Source organism: Bos grunniens, chromosome 14 (genome assembly GCF_055505025.1).
Source record: "Bos grunniens cultivar Pamir isolate PY7600 chromosome 14, Bosgru_T2T1.0, whole genome shotgun sequence".
NCBI lineage: Eukaryota > Metazoa > Chordata > Mammalia > Artiodactyla > Bovidae > Bos > Bos grunniens.
In genome coordinates, this window is record NC_141178.1 from 4,499,311 (window position 1) to 4,525,922 (window position 26,612).

At 39.8% G+C, this 26,612-nt stretch overlaps 1 protein-coding gene across 8 annotated transcripts in view; it reads left to right on the forward strand.

The window, feature by feature from the left end:
• RALYL (RALY RNA binding protein like) overlaps window positions 1-26,612 on the forward strand; it is an 829,453-nt gene that overhangs the window by 746,462 nt on the left and 56,379 nt on the right. For all 8 annotated transcript variants that reach the window (XM_086335788.1, XM_086335791.1, XM_086335790.1 and 5 more), the window contains one exon: window positions 22,551-22,664. In XM_086335788.1, the coding sequence (XP_086191914.1) occupies window positions 22,551-22,664 (114 nt within the window). The remainder of the gene's footprint in view (window positions 1-22,550; window positions 22,665-26,612) is intronic.

Consider the following 26,612-nt stretch of genomic DNA (forward strand, 5'->3'; position numbering starts at 1 on the left):
TTCTAGTTACTTTAAATCTGTCCTTCAAGACAAGTGAAGCAAATCCTTTATCCTAAGTTTACTGATGGGTAAGCACAGAGAAGCTAAATCATCAAGCAAAGAACTGACTCTTTGGATAACACCCCGATGCTGGGAAAGGTTGAAGGCAGGAGGAGAAGGGGATGACAGAGGATGCGATGGTTGGATGGCATCACCGACTTGATGGACATGAGTTTGAGCAAGCTCTGGGAGATGGTGATGGACAGGGAGGCCTGGCGTGCTGCAGTCCATGGGGGCGCAAAGAGTTGGACATGACTGAGGGACTGAGCTGAACTGAAGCACAGAGAATGTTACATTGTTAGTAGATGGTAGAGCCAACACTAAACCCATATTCCTTCATTCTCATCCCTGTATATGCTGTCTACTCTAGAACATTGCCTTGTACCTTAGCACCATCAGAAATACTAAGAAAAAACACCGTTGAGATACTTTGCTTTTATATGAAGAAGTGTGAAAAATAGTTACCCTCAGCATGATGCTTCTGTTAACTAAGTTTGGTGCACTCAGAATTTAAATTAGCTAATCTAAACTAAATAGCAAATTACATAGATTTACATTTATTTCCCCATGTACTGACTCATCCATTTGTCTAATTCTTCTACGGGTATAAAACTGTGAATTCCCTTTTTGAGTCTTAGTAATAAAAGAAAATGAGTTTCTGCAACAATCTCTAAACAATCTTACATGCTGTGTGTTTTCAAAAACAAAGAAAGTTCTTGAATTTTGTTCTTGCTGTGGAAAATTGAGCATTGAATTGTCTGCTATGTTTATAGAAGACTTTTTTTTTTTACCATAGTAGTATTAAGTTAATTTTAAATAGAAATATCTTGAGCATCTGTGGATGCTTTGCCCTGGAGTCGTTTTTAGAATGCTGTTTAGCAATGGGAGTAGTATTGATGTTTTGGCCATGGCAGTTCTACGCTGTGAAAGAATATTCCAAGCTTTGCAGAACATTCAGCATCCCTGACTTTCCAACCTTCAGGGCCAGCAGCACTCTTCAGGCTTTTTAATAACTGTATGTGTGCTTATGCATTTCTAAATTTTCCTTAAGGAGATGTAACCACCCTGGTTTAGAACCAGTGGTTTCTGGTCATTCTCGGGTGAGTACAGCTTTGTACGACTCAACCAGTTGACTGCTATAAACCTCAGTGATGCGGAGAAGAGTGGTAGTTTCCAGGAGTTATTTTTATGTAAATAGCTTGATCTTCAAATAGTTAAGTTGTTTCTGGCCTTTTATTTTTGATTTCTAATCCTCTTGGGTCATGGAGAGAGAATGTGAATTATAAGATCTTTTTGAGTACCTTAGAATTTATCTTGGTTTCATAATAATGAGATTTTGTGAGTGGGAAATAGGATCTATTTTCTGCCTTTGGTATAGTACTGTGTGTGTCTTTTATCTTGGTTGTATCATCCGATACTCTGTAGACTTTGTTCTTTTGTGGCAAGTTGATAAGTGAAATTCTGAAAGTAATTATTTAAAATTCTCTACCAATTAGTGACCTTATAAAGTTCTTCTTTTCTTGAGGTTTTATTTTATATTCCTTGTTGCTTGGCTAGTATTTATATGGTGTTTTACATAATAGTTAAATAATAGCTAACATTTTTTTGATGTTTGTTCTATGGTAGCTATTGTTTTAAACACATTATTAATACATACATTTTCACATGTAAATTAAATATATTAATTCATTTGTTTCTCATAACTGCCAATAACTGAAATATTATTATCATTCCCATTTTATAAGCGTAGAAAAGTTAAGTAATATCCCTAAAGTCACAGAGCTATTTAATAACAGAGCCTGGAACTACAGCCTGATTCTAGAGCATCTGTTTCTAGAGTATAGGATCTTATGTCTGTGCCCTTTTTAGTACTTCTTCTCTAAAACTTCTTGGAGAATTGTAACTTTCACATTTATGTAATACTTCATTTTCTATCCGTACCCTAGAATTTTGCTCTTTTTGATACGTTGCTTGGTCCTTTACTGATAAGACTCTCTTTTGGTTTGCACTTCCCTAGTCTACCTTTTATTTTCCACCTTTCTCTGTCATTAGTTTCCCAGGGCACATGTGATAAATTATGACAAACTGAGGGTTTAACAACAAATATTTAGAGTTTGAACGTCTGAGATCAAGGTGTCCCAGAGCTCTTCTCTCTTTCTGGAAGTTCCACGGACAGTCTGAGACTGTCTTCTGGACAGTCTGTTCCATGCCTTTCTCCTAGCTTCTGGAATGCTGCAATCCTTGGCATGCCTGGGTTTACTGACCAGTCTCCACCTCCATCATCACATGTCTTCTGGACAGTCTGTTCCATGCTTTTCTCCTAGCTTCTGGAATGCTGCAATCCTTGGCATGCCTGGGTTTACTGACCAGTCTCCGCCTCCATCATCACACGCGCTTTTCTCCTGTGTCTTTGTGTCTATGTGTCTTCTCCTTTTCTTATGAAGACGTTAGTCATGTTGGACTAGGACTCACTCAATAACCTCATTGTAATTACATCTACAAAGATGTATTTTCCAATAGGTAACATTTACAGGTACTGGGATTAGGACTTATCTTTTGAGAGAACATTTTAATCAACGCCACTATCACTTTGTTTTTGCATAAATTTTTTCCTAAAATAACATATATGTGGACCTTGTTTTTGAAAGCAATATGGAAGTCTTTGTTTTTTACAGGGAAATTTAATTATTTTACGTATGTTTTACTCACTAGCCTGCTAGATTAGTTTATATTTCGTCCATCCTAACTCCAATTTAAATTATCGTTTCCTCTTTTCTTCCTTTCCTTATGCTTGTTTAATGAATTTGCTTTTAATTCTGTCTCTTCCTTCATTACAGTCTTAATTTGGATATTCTACTACATCCCTCTTTTTCATTAGTGACTATAATAATATATTAAACTTTTATAGATAAAACTATTTTATCTATTTCTCTCCTAAAATCAAATAATACCTATTCTAACTTGCATCAAAGACATGAATTTTAGAAAGCTTGTACTTCATCGCTCCCAAACCACCTGTGTCCCTCCCTCTTGAACCTTCCTCCAACCCCCACCACGCCCCACCCCTCTAGGGTGTCACAGAGCACCTGGTTGAGCTCCCTGTGTTGTACAGCAACTCCCCACGAGCTATGTTTTGCATACGGCACATGTATATTTTTCAGTGCCACTCCCTCAGTTCCTCCCACCCTCTCCAGCCCCCACTGTGTCCACAAGTCTGTTCTTTATGTTGCATCTCTATTCCTGCCCTGCAAATAGGATCCTCAGTACCCAGTACCATTTTTCTCGATTTCATGCATGTGCATTAATGTTTGATATTTGTTTTTCTCTTTCTGACTTACTGCACTCTGTATAACAACAGGCACTACCCTCATCCACCTCACCAGAACTGACTCAAATGCACTCCTTTTCATGGCTGAGTAATATTCCATTGTATGTATGTACCACAACTTTATCCATTCATCCGTCAACAGACATCCGGGTTGCTTCTGTGTCCCAGCTACTGTGAGTAGTGCGGCAGTGAGCATAAGGGTACATCTGTCTTTTTGAATTATGGTTTTCTCAGGCTATTCAGGGCTTCCTAGGTAGCTCAGCTGGTAAAGAATCCACCTGCAGTGCAGGACTCTCTGGTTCAATTCCTGGGTTGGGAAGTTCCCCTGGAGACATGATAAGCTACCCACTCCAGTATTCTTGGGTTTTCCTGGTGGCTTAGATGGTAAAGAATCCACCTGCAATGAGGGAGACCTGAGTTGAATCCCTGAGTTGGGAAGACCCCCTGGAGGAGGGCCTGACAACACACTTCAGTATTCTTGCCTGGAGAATTCTCAGGGACAGAGGAGCCTGGTGGGCTATAGCCCATGGGATCCCAAAGAGTCAGACGTGACTAAACATAGCAAAGGGTATATGCTCAATAGTGGGATTGCTGGGTCATGTGGTAGTTTTATTCCTAGTTTTTTAAGGAATCTCTATACTGTTCTCCATAGTGGCTGTATCAATTTACATTCCCACCAACAGTGCAAGAGGGTTCCCTTTTCTCCACACCCTCTCCAGCATCTGTTGTTTGTAGATGTTTTTGATGGTGGCCACTCTGACTGCTTTGAGGTGACACCTCATTATAGTTTTGATTTGCATTTCCCTGATAATGAGTGACGTTGAGCACTTTTTATGTGCTTATTGGCCGTCTGTATGTCTTCTTTGGGGAAATGTCTGTTTAGGTCTTCTGCCCATTCTTTGATTGGGTTTGTTTTGGTTTTTTTTTATCTGATATTGAGCTGCGTGTGCTGCTTGTATATTTTGGAGATTAATCCTTTGCCAGTTGCTTCATTTGTAATTATTTTCTCCCATCCTGAGGGTAGTCTTTTCATCTTATTTATGGTTTCCTTTGCTGTGCAAAAGCTTTTATGTTTATTTAGGTACCATTTATTTTTGTTTTTATTTCCATTACTCTAGGAGGTGGGTCATAGAGATCTTGCTGTGATTTATGTCAAAGTGTTCTGCCTATGTTTTCCTCTAAGAGCTTTATAGTTTCTGGTCTTACAATTAGTTCTTTAATCCATTTTGAGTTTATTTTTTGTTAGGAAGTGTTCTAATGTATTCTTTTACACACAACTGTCCAGTTTTCTCAGCACCAAGTATTGAAGAGACTGCCTTTTCTCATTGTATACTCTTGCCTCCTTTATCAAAGATAAGGTGCCTACAGGTGTGTGTGTCTGCCTCTGGGCTTTCTATCTTGCTCCATTGGTCTGTATTTCTGGTTTTTGTGCCAGTACCATACTGTCTTGCTGACTACAGCTTTGTAGTATAGTCTGAAGTCAGGACCATTGATTCTTCCAGTGCCCTTCTTCTTTCTCCAGACCTGCCAGCATTCTTTGTATCTCCTTCAGTGGCAGATTCAGAGGCATTGCTTTTAGTAATGTTTGTTAAATTCTAAATATATATATTAAACAACTCCCTGTAATAATGTTACACCTCACAATTATAGTGTAAAGAAAAAACGGTAAAAATAAAAGTGCAGTTCTTACATTAAATGAAACTACCCAAAGCACATAAATAAAATCTATGAATTTAATGGAGATGACATATACTAACCTACTACACAGAGAGCAGAAATGTGTAAAAATTAGAAACAGAGAACAAAGAAAAGAAGTTTAAATATTAGGCTTAACTGTGCTTAGTCTCTCAGTCGTGTCCGACTCTTTGTGACCCCATGGACTGAAGCCCCCCACGCACCTCTATCCATGGGGATTCTCCAGGCAAGAATACTGGAATGGGTTGCCACGCCCTCCTCCAGGGGATCTTCTCAGCCCAGAGACCAAACCCAGGTCTCCCACATTGCAGGTGGATTCTTAACCGTCTGGGCCACCAAGGAAGCACTAGGTTTAACTAGCAGGCCTCTTCCAAAGAGATCTTTGTCATGAGGGACAAGCATAAGAAATGAACATAAAGTTAGCATCAGTGTCAGTTCCTCGCAGGCTGTGGTTTTTCACAGGGGTTTTGATTTGCATTTTCCTGATGATTAGTGATGTTGAGCATCTTTTCCTGTACCTGTCAGCCATCTGTATGTCTTCTTTGGGAAAATGTCTGTTCAAACCCTCTGCCCATATTTTAATCAGACTTTTTTTTTCAGCTATTGAGCTGTATGAGTTCTTTGCATATTTAGCATATTGGCCTCTTATCAGATATGATTTGTAATTATTTTCTCCCACTTATTAGGTTGCCCTTTTATTTTGGTGGTGGTGGTGGTTTTTGTTTTTGGCTGTACAGAAGCTTTGATGTTTGATATAATCATTTGCTTATTTTTCTTTTGTTGCTTTTGCTTTTGGTGTCATATTCAAAATATCATTGCCTGGACCTGTGTCGTGGAGGTCACTGCCTACATGTTCTTCTGGGAGGCTTATGGTTTTAAGTTTGGCATGCAAGTCTTTAATCCATTTAGTTAATTTTGGGGTGTGGTATAAAATAGTGGCCCAGTTTCATTTTTCACGTGTAGTTGTCCAGAGTTCCCAACACCATGTTTTGAGGAGGCTATTCTTTCCCCGTTGTACATTTTTTGCTCGTTTGTCATAAATTAATCGACCACTTACGGATGGGTTGCTGGTTTTCTGGGCTCTCTATTTTGTTTGCTGACCCACATGTCTGTTGTTGTGCCAATGCTATTCTGTTTTGATTATTTATACGTTTGCAGTATAGTTTGAAATCAGGGAGCATTATGCTTTTTCCAGCCTTGTTCTTCTTTCTTAAAATTGCTTTAGTGATAAAGTCCCATTTTGTGGTTCCATACAAATTTTGGAATTGCTTGTTATGATTTTTATTCCACAAACAATCTCGTCTTTATCATGTGTCATCAATGGAAAATTTCTTCCTGTCTCTTTTCCTTTTGATATATATTTGCATATATGGGCTCTAACTTCAGTCCCCTGTGTCCTTATCATTCTTTTTTGTTTGCTTGTTTCTATTTTTACTCTTTATTTTGTGATAGCTTCTTTCAACCTTTGCTCTCCTAAATTTGCTTTTTAGCAGTTTTAGTAATAACACTTTTTTATTCAAAAATCAAGTTTTTAGTTCTAGAAATTCTTATTTTACTTTGCTCCTGTTTAAAAGTTGCTCCTGCTGTCTGACTGTAGCCCACTAGGCTCCTCTGACATGGAATTTTCAGGCAAGATACTGGACAAATACTGGAGCAGGTTGCCATTTTCTACTCTAGGGGACCTTCCTGACCCAGGGATCAAACCCGTGTCTCTTGCATCTCCTGCAGTGGCAGGTGGATTCTTTACCATGACTCCACCTGAGAAGCCTGATTAAGAGCTGAGGCCATGGCACTTTTATCAACATTTTCTATCACTGATTTTGCTTCTTCAGTATCCATCTCCTCCAGTTATTTGCCTCATCTCTCTCTTGCAAAACAGGGCTTCCCTGATAGCTCAGTTGGTAAAGAATCCGCCTTCAATGCAACAGACCCCAGTTCTATTCCTGGGTCAGGAAGATCCACTGGAGAAGGGATAGGCGACCCACTCCAGTATTCTTGGGCTTTCCTTGTGACTCAGCTGGTAAAGAATCCACCTGCAACATGGGAGACCTGGGTTCGATGCCTAGGTTGGGAAGATCCCCTGCAGAAGGGAAAGGCCACCCACTCCAGTATTCTGGGCTGAAGAATTCCATGAACTGTATAGTCCATGGGGTCACAAAGAGTTGGACATGACAGAGAGATTTTCACTCTCTTGCAAAAACCTGCTCCATGAGTCACTTGCTTTCTTGTATAATTCCCTGACACTGTGCACCTCAAGCTACTTTGGTCCCTCAGAAAATGAGGAACTAAAAGTCAATGTGATTTCTAGTCACCTTGACTAGTAGCTATCTTGGGCCTCTTTTATGACATATGAGAAGACTTCTTTGCTCACCAGAATCAGTTCAGTTCAGTTCATTCGCTCAGTCGTGTCCCACTCTTTGCGACCCCATGAATGGCAGCACGCCAGGCCTCCCTGTCCATCACCAACTCCCAGAGTTCACCCAAACTTATGTGCATCAAGTCAGTGATGCCATCCAGCCATCTCATCCTCTGCTGTCCCCTTCTCCTCCTACCCCCAGTCCCTCCCAGCATCAGAGTCTTTTCCAATGAGTCAACTCTTCACATGAGGTGGCCAAAGTATTGGAGTTTCAGCTTTAGCTTCAGTCCTTCTAATGAACACCCAGGACTGATCTCCTTTAGGATGGACTGGTTGGATCTCTTTGCAGTCCAAGGGACTAGCAAGAATCTTCTCCAGCACCCCAGTTCAAAAGCATCAATTCTTCGGCATTCAGCTTTCTTCACAGTCCAACTCTCACATCCATACATGACCAATGGAAAAACCATAGCCTTGACTAGACGGACCTTTGTTGGCAAAGTAATGTCTCTGCTTTTGAATATGCTATCTAAGTTGGTCATAACTTTCCTTCCAAGTATACACTGAGCTAACTGTGCACTCAACAGTGCCTCTTCCCACAGGGAATACCTTTAGTGTCAATGGGACTCTCAGACTCTCCCAGTGTACGTTGCAAGGTGTTAGGCATAGTCCTCATCACTCTAAGAGAATTTATAATGGACTCCTCTCTTCTTGCCCAACACGCTCAGGGAACGTTAACATTCTTTCCAGTCTCCCAGGAGAGGCAAGTTAGCCCTTTCCTGAACATCTATAAACTTAGCGTCTTTCCTTGCCCCTGCATGTGCACATGCTGCAATCTCATGCCTTTTTTCAAAGGATATGAGGTCTTATAGGTGCATGTGGATGTGCCTCCCATTTCCATGGCAGCCACAGTGTATTTTACTTTATTATTTAATTTAATATTATATTTTTGGGGTAGAGTCATCCAGGCATAGCGTGTTTCTATCTCTCAGAAATACCCAAGTATTGAAAAATCTAATGACTTTTTTCTTGCATTGGAATAAATCAGCAATGAAAGGACGTTTGCAGAAACACAAATTGCCAAAGTCAGCTACTTGAGAACATAATTCAAACTAGCTTTCTGTAAAGACCTTTGAGTAAAATAATTATTTGAAATTTATTATAGATGTATTAATTCTCAAATATGCTAATTTAAATAAAATTATTAATATTTAAAGGCAACAGACTGATCAATTCTGTGCATGTTTCATACAGTTCTATATATTTAAAGACTCAATTCGCAAAAACTGTAGTTTAGTGTTATTATAGTGAAACATGAATCTAAATGAGATTTGTATATAATTAATTGGCAAGATTAACTAGACTCACAATTGCATATTCTCTCTAAAAGTATATTAGCAGACTGTATTATATATGGAAGTGAGTGAATACAAATATTAATTATTTGATAGTACTTTTACAATTAGCCTGGTCTGTGGGAACAATAATTTTCAAATTCAAATCACACATGAAAAACTTCAGTGAAGTGTGAAATACACTATGTTAATATTGGCTTAAGTGAATGACTATTTACTGAGGTATATATTTTGCTCTTTTATTAATAGCTATTTCCCAGTACTAAATGACTTGGTAAGTTTAGAGGAAGAAATTAATGTTATAGCTTAGGCAATTTGTCATTTCTTATTTCAGAATTTGTAATAATGTTTAATTCTACTGAGGAGAAAAACTATATAAAGAAAATATATTAGTGCTGTAATTTGCCAAGGTTGAACACTGATAAGCTTTTTAAATGGATTGCTCTTTTAAAAAATTATATCTCCACTAGGTATTTCTGTCCTTTTTCAAATCAACTTGAGCTAAAACTATAACCAGCTTGTCCCGTTCCACATCATGGGATCATAAAATAAAGATGTAATGTTGCTAATAAACACTTTATAAAAGAGAAGACATAAACATCTATGAGCTTTGGCAGATGTTCTTAGTAGAAAAAAAATCAGCCTTCTGAAAAAAATATAATATTAAATAAATCTCTTTAAGTAATTAATTTAAATCCTAGGGTCTAGCAAGAGAAATCCCAATAAGTTTTTATGCCTTTGGAGTTCTGTTGGTGCAGTTTTCAGTTACATAAGATCCTTGAAGCACCTAAAGGGCAATTAAAGGCAGTTCAATTAAATTTAAGAAGTAGTAGTTGAGAACTTATCCTCAACACTAGGTTAGTATTGCGTTGGTTTTTCCCCCCAAATCCATATGATTTTAGTATAGAGTTGAAGCATCAATCAGAGAAACAAATGTTAATATCCAGCAAAGTATCACTAAATATCCCTTTCCATCCATTATTTTGGCCAAGGTATTTATTACGCTTTCAAATATTTGGCCAGCAGGGTTAGAGAAGTCTCAATAGTATTGAGAATACTGAATTGAGTCTAGAAGGATAGGTGAGTTTGGAAAGAAAGTACAAGAAACTTCCATTTCCCTGAGTTGAGAAGAGCAAAGGCTTTATTCTCAGATTGTCTGGGATGGAATTCGCATTGCACAACACACTAATACTGTGGCTGTGAGGAAATCCTTGAATCTGTGTGTGCCTGTATTTATTTTCTATCTGTAAAATGGAAATAATAATACTTTATATATAACACTTTGTCGTGGGAATTAAATGACTGATGCACATAACGTTCTCAGGCGGGTCTCGTTAAACAGCGAGTGATCGGGGGTTTACTGTCTCTGTTGGTGGTACTGGCACAGCAGAGTGCAGCTGGGAAGAGGGTGGGGCACGAAACTGCTGTAACTTGAATCCAGCCGTGGCTCCCAGCCGTGGCTCAGCCGTTTGCGAGCTGTGTGCCTCGGGGGAAGGCTCTTGGTTTGCTGTGCCTTGGTTTCCTCGCCTATAACCTGGAAATGGTAATCTCCTCACCGCTTCCATAAAGTTTGTGTGAGGATTAAATGAGTTAACCCGTGCAGAGCTCTTAGAATAGTGTCCCCCATGAGGAAGTCTTAATTATAAGCCTTAGTAATAATAATGTTGTTATTACCGTCCAAAGCGAAGATGTATCACTAGCAGTGTCAGTTAAGAAGCCATTATCATAAGTTATTATGATTAACCAAAACAAAAGATAAAGAATGGTTAACAAGAGAGTGAAACACTGTGGAGAATGTTGAAGGATTGAAATTTTATCCAGGGCTGAGGGGAAAGACTCTCAGAAAGATGCTGTCTGATCAAAATGATATTAGGAGTTTAAGAACCGTATGTGATGGTTGTGTTCACGTGCCGAGGCTGCTGTAACAAAGCACAGCACACTGGGCGGCTTAGAGAACAGGAAGCCATTTCCTCAGCGTTCAGGAGGCTGGGAGTGGAGACCCGGGTGTCGGTCATGCTGGTTCCTTCGAAGGGCCTGAGGGAAGCGTCTGGGTACCGCCTCTCCTTGGCATGCTGGTGGCCGTCTTCTCCCTGAGTCTCCACGTCTTCGGCCTTCTGTATGTGTACTTACTAGGGTTCTAGTCATATGGGATTAGGGCCTCCTGGTCCCGTGACCTCCTTTTAACTCGATTACCTCCTTAACTGCCCCGTGTCTAAATAGACTCACACTGCGGATGGCACTGGGGCTAGAACGGTCATATATAGAATTTGAGGTGGATGCAGAATTCCTCACATAACACAGGGTTATGTGCGTATAAAACATAAGCTAAATTCAGAGATCTCAGCATACACTTCAGCTCTTTACCTTTTGATAATCAGCTTCTTGGATATTTTTTACTTGGCTCATCCTGGTAAACACATTGAATTTCTCAGACACACATGGCTTCACAGTCTGGACACTGATGAGCACTTTATATAAACGGAGTAATAAGTCCTTACTAAAATCCCCACCTGATATTTAGATACACAGCAGCCAAACCAAAACCGTTACTGTGTGCTTAAAATAAATAAATACATTTGTAAGCATCTGTGCTTGGCTTTTCCGCTAGGCTTTAATGTGGCTCATTTAACATAACCAGATTTTAAAATGCAGGCAGAAAAGAAAGAAAATAAAATGTTAGATAAAATCTTTATATCAACATAGGCTTTGAGCATTTGAAATGGTTTTCTCAGTTCTACTGTTGTTGTCCTCATTCCATCGCTCAGTCGTGTCCGACTCTTTGCGACGCCATGGACTGCAGCACGCAGGCCTCCCTGTCCATCACCAACTCCCGGAGCTTGCTCGAACTCATGTCCATTGCAGCAGTGATGCCATCCAGCCATCTCATCCTCTGTCGTCCCCTTCTCCTCCTGCCTTCAATCTTTCAGCATCAGGGTCTTTTCTAATGAGACAGCTCTTTACTTCAGGTGGCCAAAGTATTGGAGCTTCAGCATCAGTTCTTCTAACTCGGGATTGATTTCTTTAGGATGGACTGGTTTGATCTCCTTGCTGTACATGAGACTGTCAAGAGTCTTCTCCAGCATCACAGTTCAAAAGCATCAATTCTTCGGTGTTCAGCCTTCTTTATGGTCCACTCTCGCATCCATACATGACTACTGGAAAAACCGTAGCTCTGACTATACAGACCTTTGTAAGCAAAGTAATGTCTCTGATTTCTAATACGCTGTCTAGGTTTGTCATTGTTTTTCTTCCAAGGAGCAAGTGTCTTAAGTTCATGGCTGCAGTAATCTGCAGTGATTTTGGAGCCCAAGAAAATAAAGTCTGTCAGTGTTTCCATTGTTTCCCCATCTATTTGCCATGAAGTGATGAGACCGGATGCCATGATCTTCATTTGAAAGTTGAGTTTTAAGCCAACTTTTTTACTTTTCTCTTTCACTTTCATCAAGAGGCTCTTTAGTGCTTCTTTACTTTCTAAGGTGGTGTCATCTGCATATCTGAGGTTATTGCTATTTCTGCCAGCAATCTTGATTCCAGCTTGTGCTTCTTCTAGTCCAGCGTTTCTCATGATGTACTCTGCATATAAGTTAAATAAGCAGGGTGACAGTATACAGCCTTGACGTACTCCTTTCCCAATTTGGAACCAATGTGTTGTTCCATGTCCAGTTCTAACTGTTGCTTCTTGACCTGCATGCAGGTTTCTCAGGAGGCAGGTCAGGTGGTCTGGTATTCCCATCTCTAAGAATTTTCCAGTTTGTTGTCATCCACAGTTAAAGGCTTTAGCGTACTCAATGAAGCTGAAGTAGATGTTTTTTTCTGAAATTCTCTTGCTTTTTCTATGATCCAATGGATGTTGGCAGTTTGATTTTTGGTTCCTCTGCCTTTCCTAAAACCAGCTTGAACATGTGCAAATTCTTGGTTCATGTACTGTTGAAGCCCAGCTTGCAGAATTTTGAGCATTACTTTGCTGACCTGAAATGAATTTAATTATGTGGTAGTTCTTTGGCTTTGCCCTTCTTTAGCATTGGAGTGAAAACTGACCTTTTCCAATTCTGTGGACACTGCTGAGTTTTCCAAGTTTGCTGGCATATTGAGTGCAACACTTTCACAGCATCATCTTTTAGGATTTGAAATAGCTCAACTGGAATTCCATCACCTCCACTAGCTTTGTCTGGCTCTAGGTGAGTGATCACACCATCATGGTTATCCAGGTCATGAAGATGTTTTCTGTATAGTTCTTCTTGTATTCTTGCCACCTCTTCTTAATATCTTCTGCTTCTATTAGGTCCATACCATTTCTGTCCTTTATTGTGCCCATCTTTGAATGAAATTTTCCTTTGGTATCTCTAATTTTCTTGAAGAGATCTCAAGTCTTTCCATTCTATTGTTTTCCTCTGTTTGTTTGACTTGTTCACTTAGGAAGCCTTTCTTATCTCCTTACTGTTCTTTGGGATGCTGAGTTCATATGGGTATATCTTTCCTTTTCTCCTTTACTTTCACTTCTCCTCTTTTCTCAGCTGTCTGTAAGGCCTCCTCAGACAGCCATTTCACCTTTTTGCATTTCTTTTTTGGGAGATGGTTTTGATCATCCCCACCTGTATAAAGTCACAAACCTCCGTCCATAGTTCTTCGGGCACTCTGTCTATCAGATCTAGTCCCTTGAATCTGTTTGTCACTTCCACTGTATAATCGTAAAGGATATGATTTGGGTCATATCTAAATGGTCCAGTGGTTTTCTCTACTCTCTTCAATTTAAGTATAAATTTTCAATAAGGAGTTCAAACTCTGAGCCACAGTCAGCTTCCAGTCTTGTTTTTGCTGCCTGTATAGAGCTTCTCCATCTTCAGCTGCAAAGAAAACAGTCAGTCTGATTTCAGTGTTGACCACCTGGTGATGTCCGTGTGGAGAGTTGTCTCTTGTGTTGTTGGAACAGGGCATTGCTATGACCGGTGCGTTCTCTTGATAAAACTCTGTTAGCTTTTGCCCTGCTTCATTTTGAAATCCAAGGCCAAACTTGCCTGTTACTCCAGGAATCTCTTGACTTCCTACTTTTGCATTCCGGTCCCCTGTGATGAAAAGGACATCTTTGGTGGTGTAAATTCTAGAAGGCCTTGCAGGTCTTTGAGAACCATTCGACTTCAGCTTCTTTGGCACTAGTGGTTAGGTCTTTGAGAACCATTCGACTTCAGCTTCTTTGGCACTAGTGGTTAGGTCTTTGAGAACCATTCGACTTCAGCTTCTTTGGCACTAGTGGTTAGGTCTTTGAAAACCATTCGACTTCAGCTTCTTTGGCACTAGTGGTTAGGGCATACGGCTCTACTGTAGAATTTATGTGTTTTCATCGTGCTCCACTAACAGCACCACAAAAGTCATAATTGTTCCAGAAAGAATAAGAAAGAAAGTTGGAGAAGGAAGTGGCAACCCACTCCAGTACTCTTGCCTGGAAAATCCCATAGACAGAGAAGCCTGGTAGCTTACAGTCCATGGGGTCACAAGAGTTGGACACGACTGAGCAAATTGTTCCAGAGTGGGATTATAAAAGTTTGTGAGCATTAGGTCTAGTCAGTAAAATTTAACATTTCTAGCCTCTGTTTCTTCCTCTGCTGTTCTTTTCCTAGGTCTGGGCCTCATAAGCAAATCCTTGACTACTCTAATAGTCTCTTACTGATTAATTTTCCTGACTCTGTATTCTTCCCCAATCTCATTAATTGCATGACCAACTGCAAGATTATTCTAAACTAAATGCTTTGTCACTTCCTCACTCAAAAGTCAAAATTACTCTCATTGAGCAGGTGAGGATCCAAGCTCCTCACTGTAGTTCTCCAGGCAAATCTGGTCTCCCATTCCTGGTTCTGCCATTCCCAGTTCTCAGCTACTCTTCTCCTGGCTTAATTGAACACGTAAATGTTTCTGGACTTAGGTTCATGTACCTCCACGTGGAAGTCCTTTCCTTTATCACAAGAAATGTATAACCAACACATTATCTACCTCTTATAGACAAATTAGTGTGATTCACAGAATTACCTGTCTTTCAAATCCAACCCGGGGAATGCCATTCTTGTGAAACAGGTTTGGACCCTCCTGTGGCACAAAGGAGGCATCTGTCCTCTAAAGCCAAACCGGTTGTTCGTCTTCCTAATTAGGATACTTAAGGCTTCTGCTTAACTGCATAGCTGTTTCCATGAACGTCATTCCATTTTAGATTACAAATTTGCCCTTCAAGTCACCCTTGCACAAAGCACGTTCTCAAATATTCATAGACTGTGTCATCAGTGTTCTTTTGGCTTCTTGTGTTTTGCCTTTTCTGTGCACGCTGTGGTTGGCCAAGACCTACATCTTTAGAATTCTACTCCGTTGTTATTGTTGTTTAGTCTCCAAGTCCCGTCTGACTCTTTTGCGATTCCGTGGACTATAGCCTGCCAGGCTCCTCTGTCCACGGGATTTCCCAGGTGAGAAAACGGAAGTGGCTTTCCACTTCCTTCTCCAGAGACTCAGATCTAACCTTCCCAAGCTTCCAGCTTGTCTGTATTAGGGAACAATTGCATAACAACAAGTTGATTTAAAATATTATTCTTAGTAAAAGAAATACTCCTGACTCATGGTATCTGCTACTCTCTATAAAAATAACTCGTGGTGTTATATCCTCCACAACCCATCTTTAACGATGAAGATTATGCAGTCAGAGTACAGAGGTGGGACTGGGAAAAGAGTCTTGCCCAAGTCATGGGTTAGTATCATATTCCTTCATCACAGTGCTTCTGATGGAGAAAAGGCATATTTTCATGATTGGTTTTTTTTTTTTTTTTGCACTGCCTGTCTGCCTGTCTATCCCCCATTAGACAGTCAATCCAAAAGTATTGCCAGGACTTACACAAAGCTTTTAATAAACTTTGTTGGTCTATTTGAAGTTGGCATGAAGTGGCCATATCTGTAATACATAAGCATGCCTACAGATTTTGTGGTATTTGCTAATTCTGACTGTAGCTCAGATCATCAGCTGCTCATAGCCAAATTCAGGCTTAAAGTAAAGGAAATGGGGAAAATCACGAGGCCAGCCAGGTATGACTTAAATAAAATCCCCTCTGAATATGCTGTGAAGGTCATGAATAGATTTAAGGGCTCAGGCCTAGCAAACAGTGTGCCTGAGGACTATGGATAGAGGTCATAATATTGCACAGAAGGCAGTGAACAAAACCATTCTAAAGAAAAAGAAAAGCAAGAAGTCAAAGTGGTTATCTGAGGAGGCTTTACAAATAGATGAAGAAAAAAGAGAAGCAAAAAGCAAGGGAGAAAGGGACAGGTATTTCCAACTAAATGCAGAATTCCAGAGAACAGTGAGGAGAGACAAGAAGGCCTTCTTCAGTGAACGGTGCATAAAACTCGAGGAAAACAGCAGAAGGGGAAAGACTAGAGATGGCTTCAGGAAAATAGATATCGAAGGAACATTTAACCCAAAGATGGGCACAAGAAAGAGACCTATAGATGCTGAAGAGATCAAGAAGAGATGGAAAGAATACACAGAAGAATTGTAAAAAACAAACAAAAAAAGATCCTAATGAACTAGATTACTACAATGGTGTGATCAGTCACCCAGAGCCAGACATTCTGGAAAGTGAAATCAAGTGGGCCTTAGGAAGCACAGCTGTTAATAAACCCAGTAGATGCAATGGAATTCCAGTAGAGCTATTCAGAATCCTAAAGGATGATGCCATCAAGATGCTGCATTCAATATGTCAGCAAACCTGGAGGACCCAACAGTGGCCACAGGTCTGGAAAAAATCAATCCTCATCCCAATTCACAAGAAGGATAGTACTAATGAATGTGCTAACCATCAGACAATTGCACTCATCTCCCAGGCTAGTAATGTCATGCTTAAAATTTTGCATGCTAGGCTTCAGCATTGTGCAGATGAGAACATCCAGATGTCCAGGCTCAGTTTAGAAAAGAAAGAGGAACCAGAGATCAAATTGCCAACATTCACTGGATCATAGAGATAGCTAGGGAATTCCAGAAAAGCATTCAACTCTGTTTCATTGACTACGGTAAAGCCTTTGACTGTGTGGATCATGACAAACTGTGGAAAGCTCTAAAAGAGATGGAAATACCAGACCATCTTACCTGTCTTCTGAGAAACCTGTATGCGGGTCAAGAAGCAACAGTTAGAACCCTGTATGGAACAACCGATTGGTTCAAGACTGAGAAAGGAGTATGGCAGGGCTGTCTACTGCCACCCTGTGTGTTTAACGCATACGCTGAGCACATCATGAGAAATGCCAGGCTGGAATTACAAGCTGGAATCCAGCTAGGCGGGGGAAACAACAACAACCTCACATATGCAGATGATACCACTCTAATGGCAGAAAGTGAAGAGGAGCTAAAGAGCGTCTGGATGAGGGTGAAGGAAGAAAGTGAAAGAGCTGGCTTAAAGCTAAATATTAAGAAAACTAAAATTATGGCATCCAGCCCCATTACTTCATGGCAAGTAGAGGGGGAAAATGTAGAAGCAGTGACAGATTTCCTCTTCTTGGGCTTTAAACTCACAGTGGACAGTGACTGCAGCCATGAAATCAGAAGATGATCGCTTCTTGGCAGGAAAGCTGTAACAAACCTAGACAGTATGTTGAAAAGCAGAGACATTACTCTCCCGACAAAGATTCGTATAGTCAAGTCTATGGTCTTCCCACTGGTCGAGTACAGTTGTGAGAGCTGGACCATAAAGAAGGCAGGCAGGATGCCAAAGAACTGATGACTTCAAACTGTGGTGCTGGAGAAGGCTTCTGAAAGTCCCCTGGACAGCAAGGAGATCAAACCAGTCAATCCTAACGGAAATCAACTCTGAATACTCAATGGAAGGACTGATGCTGAAGCTGAAGCTCCAGTATTTTGGTCATCTGATGTGAACAGCCAACTTATTGGAAAAGTCTCTGATACTGGGAAAGATTGAGGACAGAAGAAGAAGATATCAGAGGATGAGATGGCATCACTGACACAATGGACGTGAACTTGGGCAAACTTTGGGAGATGGTGAGGGACGGAGAGGCCTGGCATGCTGCAGTCCATGGGGTCACAAACAACTGGGAAACTGAACAACAACTGTGTTTAATACACTGAACTAAGTTCTATTAAGGAGAAGGCAACGGCACCCCACTCCAGTACTCTTGCCTGGAAAATGATGGAGGAGCCTGGTGGGCTGTAGTCTGTGGGGTCACTAAGAGTCGGACACGACTAAGCAACTTCACTTTCACTTTTCACTTTCATGCATTGGAGAAGGAAATGGCAACCCACTCCAGTGTTCTTGCCTGGAGAATCCCAGGGACGGGGGAGCCTGGTAGGCTGCCGTCTATGGGGTCATGCAGAGTCAGACACAACTGAAGCGACTTAGCAGTTAGCAGTCAAGTTCTATTAAGAATGCAAAAAGATGAAGGCAGGCAGGAAGGAAGGAACTAGAGGTAGGGACAGAGAGGAAAGAAAGTGGAAGGAAGGAATTGGATGTTCTCTCTTCATTCAAAGAGTTTGGCTGTAGAGAACCTAGGAAGGGATAAATCCATTAATATGCCTTGCTTCAGACAACTGTCCAAAATTTCTTCTCTTTGAAATGTTGTGTCATGAAAGATCTGAATAACTTAAACCAAAATCTAAATACTTTTCCATGGATGTTATATAATAGAAAACAAAAATTGTCATTAGGTACCAGTCTGATACAGGATCCCTTCTTAAATCTGTTGATGTCATTTTTTAATTAAGGGGGACAGACACTAAAGCCCACGACCTCATAGTAAGCATCTGAAGTCTCATTAGTCAGTAAGAGGAGAAAGAAAGTGAAAGTGTTAGTCACTCAGTCATGTCTGACTCTTTGTGACCCCATGAACTATAGCCCAGCAGGCTCCTCTATCCATGGGATTCTCCAGGCAAGAACACTGGAGTCAGTTGCCATTCCCTCCTCCAGGGAACCTTCCTAACCCAGGATGCAACCTTCCCACACTGCAGGCAGATTCTTTACCATGTGAGCTACCAAGGAAGTCCAAGGAACTTTTCATAAGAAGAGAAGGAGCTTATTAAACACAGAAAAGCATGACCCCTCAAATTCTTCAATGCCTAATTAGATCTTCATTCTCAAAAAGCTTACAATTTAATAGGAAAAGTAGATATATAAAGGAAAACCCAACAAGCATATGGTGTCTAGCAGTAAATGTGAAATGCTGTTAAATAGATTGCAGATGAGAAATCCACCTTCCAGTGGGCTGAACTAAGAAGAATTAATAGGGGAGGTAAGATTAAAACTAAGCTCCAAAAAGCAGATAGACATAATAGAGAAAAGAAAAACTCTTTGCTGGAAAAGGTATGTAAATAATAGTAATGGTATTTTCTGCTTCTGTCATGTATTTCGCTTGATGATATTCTGGTCATGATGCTAAGTGCTTTATGTACATTGTTTCATTAAATTCTTATAACAAGTCTTTAGGGTAAAGGGTGGAAGTTAAAGATAAGGAACCTGAATCTTAGTAATTACAAGTGACTCTCCAATAAACATAGATGCAAATCAGTCTATCTGGTTGAACACACTATTAGGTCAAGCATTAAGTTATCCTGTTCAAATGACGTTGCTTTGATAAACAATGGACTATATACCTGGAAATATACTTTAGAGCAGACCCTGAAGACCAGTTTGAAGAATGGTGCATGTGTTCAGTTCAGTTCAGTTGCTCAGTCATGTCTGACTCTTTGCAACCCCATGAACCATGGCACGCCAGGCCTCCCTGTCCATCGCCAACTCGTGGAGTTTACTCAGACTCATGTTCATTGAGTTGGTGATGTCATCCAACCATCTCATCCTCTGTCGTCCCCTTCTCCTCCTGCCCCCAATCCCTCTCAGCATCAGGGTCTTTTCCAATGAGTCAACTCTTTGCATGAGATGGCCAAAGTATTGGAGTTTCAGCTTTAGCATCAGTCCTTCCAAAGAAACCCCAGGGCTGATGTCCTTCAGAATGGACCGGTTGGATCTCCTTGCAGTCCAAGGGACTCTCAAGAGTCTTCTCTAACACCACAGTTCAAAAGCATCAATTCCTTGGGGCTCAGCTTTCTTTGTGCTTTTGGTCTTTTTTCTATAGGAATCGGGACATTCTGGAAGTTTTCAATAAGGAGGACTTATGGCTTTTATATATATGACTTTGCATTCACTATTTAAGAGGCGGTGTGAACTAAAAGCAGAAACCCAATTAAGAGTTTAGTGGAAATGGATAGGAAAAGAAAGGTGTAAAAAGAAAAGAAAGGAAAATGGACAGGGATGCTTTACACCTAAGACTGTCCTCAATTCTGAACTGACTTTAAGTTTTCAAAAAATGTCCGACATCTAAGTTGCAAAATTTTTAAAACTCTAGGTTTGGGAATCTATAGTGGTAAAATATACATCTATTTTGGCAGAGTAAGTAAAAACAAGCAGGAGCTTAATCCCAGGTTCAGTAGAAACATTCTTAACAAGAGCCCCACCTCCCAAAGTACAACAAGGCAGAAAAGATTACAGACAAAGGCATATTGGACACAGAGATGGCTTGTCTCAGGAGCATCATGTGGAAACCAGATACAGCAGCCCAGACCCAGACCCCACCTACAGATAACCCTACTGAAAGAGGAAGCTCCAGGACTGCAGGCTAGGTGATTGGGCAGCCTTTTCCTGAGAAGAGCCCTGAAGGGCACGAAGCCAACAGCTTTCCCAATTGCTGAAGAAGCAGCCAAGATTGTCTAGGCCCTAATTTGCAGGACTGTAACGAGCATCTACTGCTCACCATCCCAAGAGTGGAGCTGGGCCATTTGCACAGGGCTGAAGGCTGATTCAGAATTCCCTGGTAGGAACAGGGAGGAGAAGACAGGTTACATTGTTAGTTTTATCTAAGCTTGAATCGCCTTGACTAAGTAATCCCAAATTTTGTAGTAATATCACTCCAATCTTAAAAGACATTCTATTAAGTAGGATATTAGTGATTTATTTGTTTATGTCTTTTTTAAGGAGATAGTCAACCTCATTTCTGGGCTGAGGAGTGACCCCACTTACTGAAAATATATATTCTATTAATCTCCAGCCACAGTCCTATTTCTCTTAGCCCAACATCTAATGTTTTAAGACAAAATAGTTTCTATCACGTTTGATAGATTTAAGTAAAACTACATGACATGCTTCCATCAAAGGAAATTAAAATCATTCTTCAAAGCAGAGTCAATTTGCAATTATGACAGATGATGATTTTCAAATTTAGTTGAGATTCAACAATGGCACTTTGATGTCTTGGAAATAATTGATGTAGGAGTAATTCTCTATTTTAAACTGTGTTCTCCTTTCAATCTGGTTCTTCATAATAGAAACTCTCTATGGGGTCACTTATTCTTGCAGTTTTTATTTTGCAAACTACTTTATATCATAAATAAAAATTTGCTTGTTATGGAAATTTTCTTATTTTATAATAGAAAATGTTTTTTCATGTTTATATTGGAGAAAGTCTGGTGAGCAATTAACATATATTGATGCCTACTTTATCATACGGCTTATATGATATGCCTTAGTTGACAGATAGCTCTATTTCAAGCAAACATATGTTGCATTCAGTTTTTTATTACTTACAAAAATTCAGGAAGACTAAAGACTCAAACACTCAATTTCTTCAGGAATATCCAACCAAGATTATTATAAACTTGAAAGGAAAAGTGAAAGAGATGGATAGTAGACTGACATCAAAATCCTCACACCAGATATTGAGGCACAGCTCTCCACTTGAGGCATGGGTACCCAAAAACTCACTTAATGAAAGCTCATAGACAAGTATAGCTCTTCTAGAGTTATAGTTTTAAAAATCTTTGATCTTATTACTGAGGGTTCATGACAGAGTTTCCAGTAGTTCTCAGAGAAATGAGAAAATAAGAACAAGGCAGTGAATTTTTCATAAACATAAGCATTTTTCATTGAAACGAGTGTCCTTAAATAGGAAACTGACCTTAAGTCTATCACTTTATAAAATAATTGTTATTATCATTGATAGTAGAATGTTTGTTGTTATTTTTAACATCCTTACTTGGCAAAATTAAAAATAGTCAATCTTGTGTTAATCCCATTTTTTAGTTAGTCCCACTAAACACACAAAACCTCGAAGAGGAACCACTACTGTAGAAAATATCAGTGGGAACTTCAGTGAATTTCCTTTCCTTCCAGCCGCAGGGCTTAAAAAGAGGCATGTTCAACCCACTGCTGCAATTTTTAATAAAAGAAGGTAGCAAAAGTCCAGCAAGTTGGAGAGAGTTCTCTAGCATTAAAGATTTTTCTCTAGAGGATAAATGTTATGCCCTGATTTCATACGTCATCAGGGAACTGGATTAAAACTGACCGCTGAAACATATTGCAACATAGTTCCTCAAAGCAGTATTAACATACCTGTCATGATTTAACCATTTCTCAATCTGAATCCATCTGATAGAAGAGACTTACCCTACCATTTGCCAAAACTGAATTCAGTATCATTTAGTTATTGCAAAAAACATTTCTATGTTCTTCTGTCCCACTGCATAACCTTCGGTGAAAAGATTCAGTGTCAAATGCTGAGAATCACTGCTTGTAGTTGTCAAAGTCATCCAGTATTCCAGGGTCCCTGGAAGCAATGAGAAACAGATAAGACTGAAAGGTATCCTGTGGGATGTGACAGAGTGTTGAGGAAATGTACGGTGTCTGTGGGTTACATTCTAATTGGGTCACGGTGCATTTGACATTCTATTGCATTCTTTCCCTTCTCCCCTTTCCAGTGAAATCAGATGAGTTACAGACAATCAAGAAAGAATTAACCCAGATCAAAACTAAAATTGACTCCTTGCTAGGGCGCCTGGAGAAGATTGAGAAGCAGCAGAAGGCGGAGGCTGGTAAGTGAAAAAGAGCTGTGGCCACAGACATGTTGGAATCAAACCACTCACACCCTGTCAGTCACCAAGACAGAGCAGGTTCGGGCACACTGGCTGAGTCTAACAGCGTTTAGCACAGATACACAAACATCATCTTTAAACTTAGAACTGCGATGATGGAATCTGATTTTTTACTTTTTAAAGAAGATGAGCCAAGCTGCCTAAAATTCATATTTTTTAAAAGAGGAAAAGGAAAAGTATTTTGATGCTAATAAGTAACAGTTGGATTATATTAAAGGTTTATATCTCAATATCAAGTGACCTTTAAGAAAATATATCAATAAATGTTTCTATCAGGGCTAAGCTTATATTCATATTTCATTAAATTAACTGCAGCAAAATTGAACAGATTTCAGAAGCCATGATTGTAAAGTCCCACTCTTGAACTGCTGCAACTCCACAAAACTTCAGAACTCAGTTTCAGGATGTCAGTATCAATGATATGCCTGGCCACCCAAGGCCATTTCATTTGACTTAATTCTTTAGCTTAATGTCCTCTCTTTGAAATATCGGCCCTGACCCTAGTTCCATGCTAATACTCTTTATTTATTTATTTATTTGTAATTGGAGGATAATTGCTTTACAATATTGTGTTGGCTTTGCCACACATTAACATGAATCAGCCACAGGTACACATGTGTCCCCTCCATCTGGAACCTCCCTCCCACCCCATCCCACCCCTCTAGCTAGTTACAGAGTGCCAATTTGAGTTCCCTGGTCTAATACCCTTTTTTACAGCAACCGAGAGTTGTAAAATTATGCATTTTAAACAGAACTGGCATAAACTTAGAGAAGAGCTAGTGCGTAAATTGCAAATTGCATTCTGCTGGGTCTTTGATGTCTCAGAAGCTCCTTGAAAATGAGCTGAGGGCTGAAAGGAGACCTGGGAGATGGAGGAACTCATGACTCCTCCAAACCCGGCCCTTTCTCCAAATAATGTGGCTCCACCTGTGTCTATTTTATATGTTGAAATTCATCATAAGATTTCCCTGGCTGAAAGAGCTTCACTTTTCAAAATTAAGCAAGACAGTTTTGAAACCTGCTCGTCAAATCCAGCTTTCTCATTTTGCAGATGAGAAAAGGAAGGCCCAAGGAAGTAAACTGACTTTTCCATGACCACATGAATGGTTCGTGACAGACCTAGAGTCTCAAAGCCAGCTCTGGCGAGGGAAAGCAGTGCCTCCTCTGAGGTATCAGCCTCAGGTTCCGCTCAGGGTCTGCCTGCAGTGAGGCTCCCTGGGTAGCAACCGATGATGAGATCCAGCCTGTCTGTTGCCCGGGTCACTGGGCAGGGGACCAGCAGTGACCTTCCGGTGATGAGTGACACGGGGTTCAGAAACGAAGCTGGTGTTGAGGGGGTGTCGAGCCCAGTGGATGAGAGACGTGCCCTGTGGTTCAAATCCTCACACGCCACCTAGCCTCCGTTTTCTCGTTTACCAAATGAGAACAGCAGTGGCTACCTGACCTTGTGAGAAGTGAGTCAAGTGGCAAATGTAAGTTACTTACTAGCCCAGAATAAATGCTTCACAATTGGAGCCATTTAGTGTCCATAGGAATGTAAGCATATATAGACAAATACTTCCTACGACTTCCATGACACCAGCTTTTTAAATCAAAAGCCATATACCTAGATTCTCATTAACTTTTACTGAGTTGGTGTGGAGGAGAGATGATAGATAAATAATAGACAAAATAAGATCATTTTTATTACAAATTTCAGTCACATTTTCCATTGAGAAAAGATATGCTGCCTATACTTCTTAATGGAGAAATTTAGATTTCAGAAAGTTTTTTATGCGCTGTCTATGGCACTAATCTAAACTGTTGCCAGAACTCAAATATCCTGTGATGTTGCCTGAATCAATGTTTCCCTTTGAGGAACTTCTGTGAAATTAGTTATTATGTAAAACAACCCTTACAGCAAAGGACTTTGATAACCAATTTGCACTTCAGTTTAAAGGATTATGGAGAACTCATTTAAATATAAATCACCTCAAAGAGAAAAATGTGATCCTTATTCCATCATATTATAACTTCCAGTTTCCTGCAATGAAAAATGCCTTCCACATATCTTCTTAGAAGATCATCTATAAACATGCCACTAAAATTCAAAGCTTGCATTTTCTTTTCATGAAAGGCTGTCACCTTATTTTTGTATGTTTTTCGACTTTCCCAGTCACAAGGCAGTTATCTTTAAAATGATGGGCTTAAGCCTTTGATATTTATGTCTTTCCTACTTGAACATGTAGGAAGAAAATGGAATTATTTAATTTGTCATTTCATTCTCTCAGTAATTGTCTCCTGAACAATATTCATATTTATGGAGTTAAGACGATCACTTTCTAAATTTTCTTTATGAAAAGAAATCAGGGTTGCACGGTGTCTGTACTACATGGTAGAAAGTGGAGAGAAATATTTTAAATCTTTTTAAGTGCCCGATACCTCCTTATTGAATTTAAGGGGATACTCATTTTATTGTTCATTTGGTTGCAGGCCAGTTTTTCAGTAGTTAACATTCACTCTTCACTATTGCTCTTTTATAGACCTCTCATTTCCAACTTAGTCCATCTGATGACAAAAATGTCCAGCTTAGGATAGTGACAGCAAAGAGATGGAGGGTTACAAGCAGGATAAAGCCACACAGCGTGGAACTTGTCCTGAGTTCAAATGTCACAGGATCATTTTTTTCTTTTTTGTATGAAATCCTAAGCTATCAGGAGTAATTGTAATGAGGTTATAATGACATCATTTTGGATTTTTTTATGTGTTAAATTGCTGCTAATAGATGTTTGCATAGTATCTTGTCCCTTCCTTTGAGATATGAACTTCCTCAGAACAAGGTCATGTTTTCACTAATTTTTCTAAATCTTCAAACACTGTGTGCTGTGCACGAGGCATGACTTAGCAAGTCATTTAACTTCTCTAGGTCTCAGGCCCCTCAAATGAAAACTAGTGGAAGGGATTATGGCCTCAAACATATGTTCTAGCTTTAAAATCATGATTAATATGAATCCACTCTGCAAGTGTTATTTTTTCCCACTTGAATAATTCAAATAACATTGCTTTGGAATATGGTGACTATGGATTATTATAAACAACAAATAACATATCAGTTTACCTCCAATTGTCCTTCTTAGATGATCCTTTTAAAAGAGAATCATAAATTGACACATACGAAGAGCACAATTTATGTGTGGTTTACACAGTGATGCAAAATGACCATAAAAGGTAAAAAGGAAAAAGAAATAAAACTAAAGACGATATCATACAATGGACAGTGAACTCTTTTTAAAAAAACAAATTCCCTGCAAAGACTCTCTGATATGAAAAGGCAATTAGGCATTCTTTAATTCAACTTTATTCTCAGTGGTAGGCCTCATGTGTGACCTGTCAGACTCACTTGGACAATTCCAGTGAAAATAGCTAACCTATCCTACCCATTAGACCTGACCATTAGAGAGGTCACACTTCAGTCCCACAGGATAAATTCATCCTGCCAGTATGTTTGGTATATACAAAAAGGCAAAATGGCTGTCTGAGGAGGCCTTACAAATAGCTGAGAAAAGGAGAGGCTAAAGACAAAGGAGAAATGAAAGATATACCCATTTGAGTACAGAGTTCCAAAGAATAGCAAGGAGAGATAAGAAAGCCTTCCTCGGTGATCAGTGCAGAGAGATAGAGGAAAACAATAGAATGGGAAAGACCAGAGATCTCTTCAAGAAAATTAGAGATACCAAGGGGATGTTTCATGCAAAGATGGGCTCGATAAAGGACAGAAATTGTAGGTTCCTAACAGAAGCAGAAGATATTAAGAAGAGGTGGCAAGAATACACAGAAAAACTGTACAAAAAAGACCTTCATGACCCAGATAATCACGATGGTGTGATCACTCACCTAGAGCCAGACTAT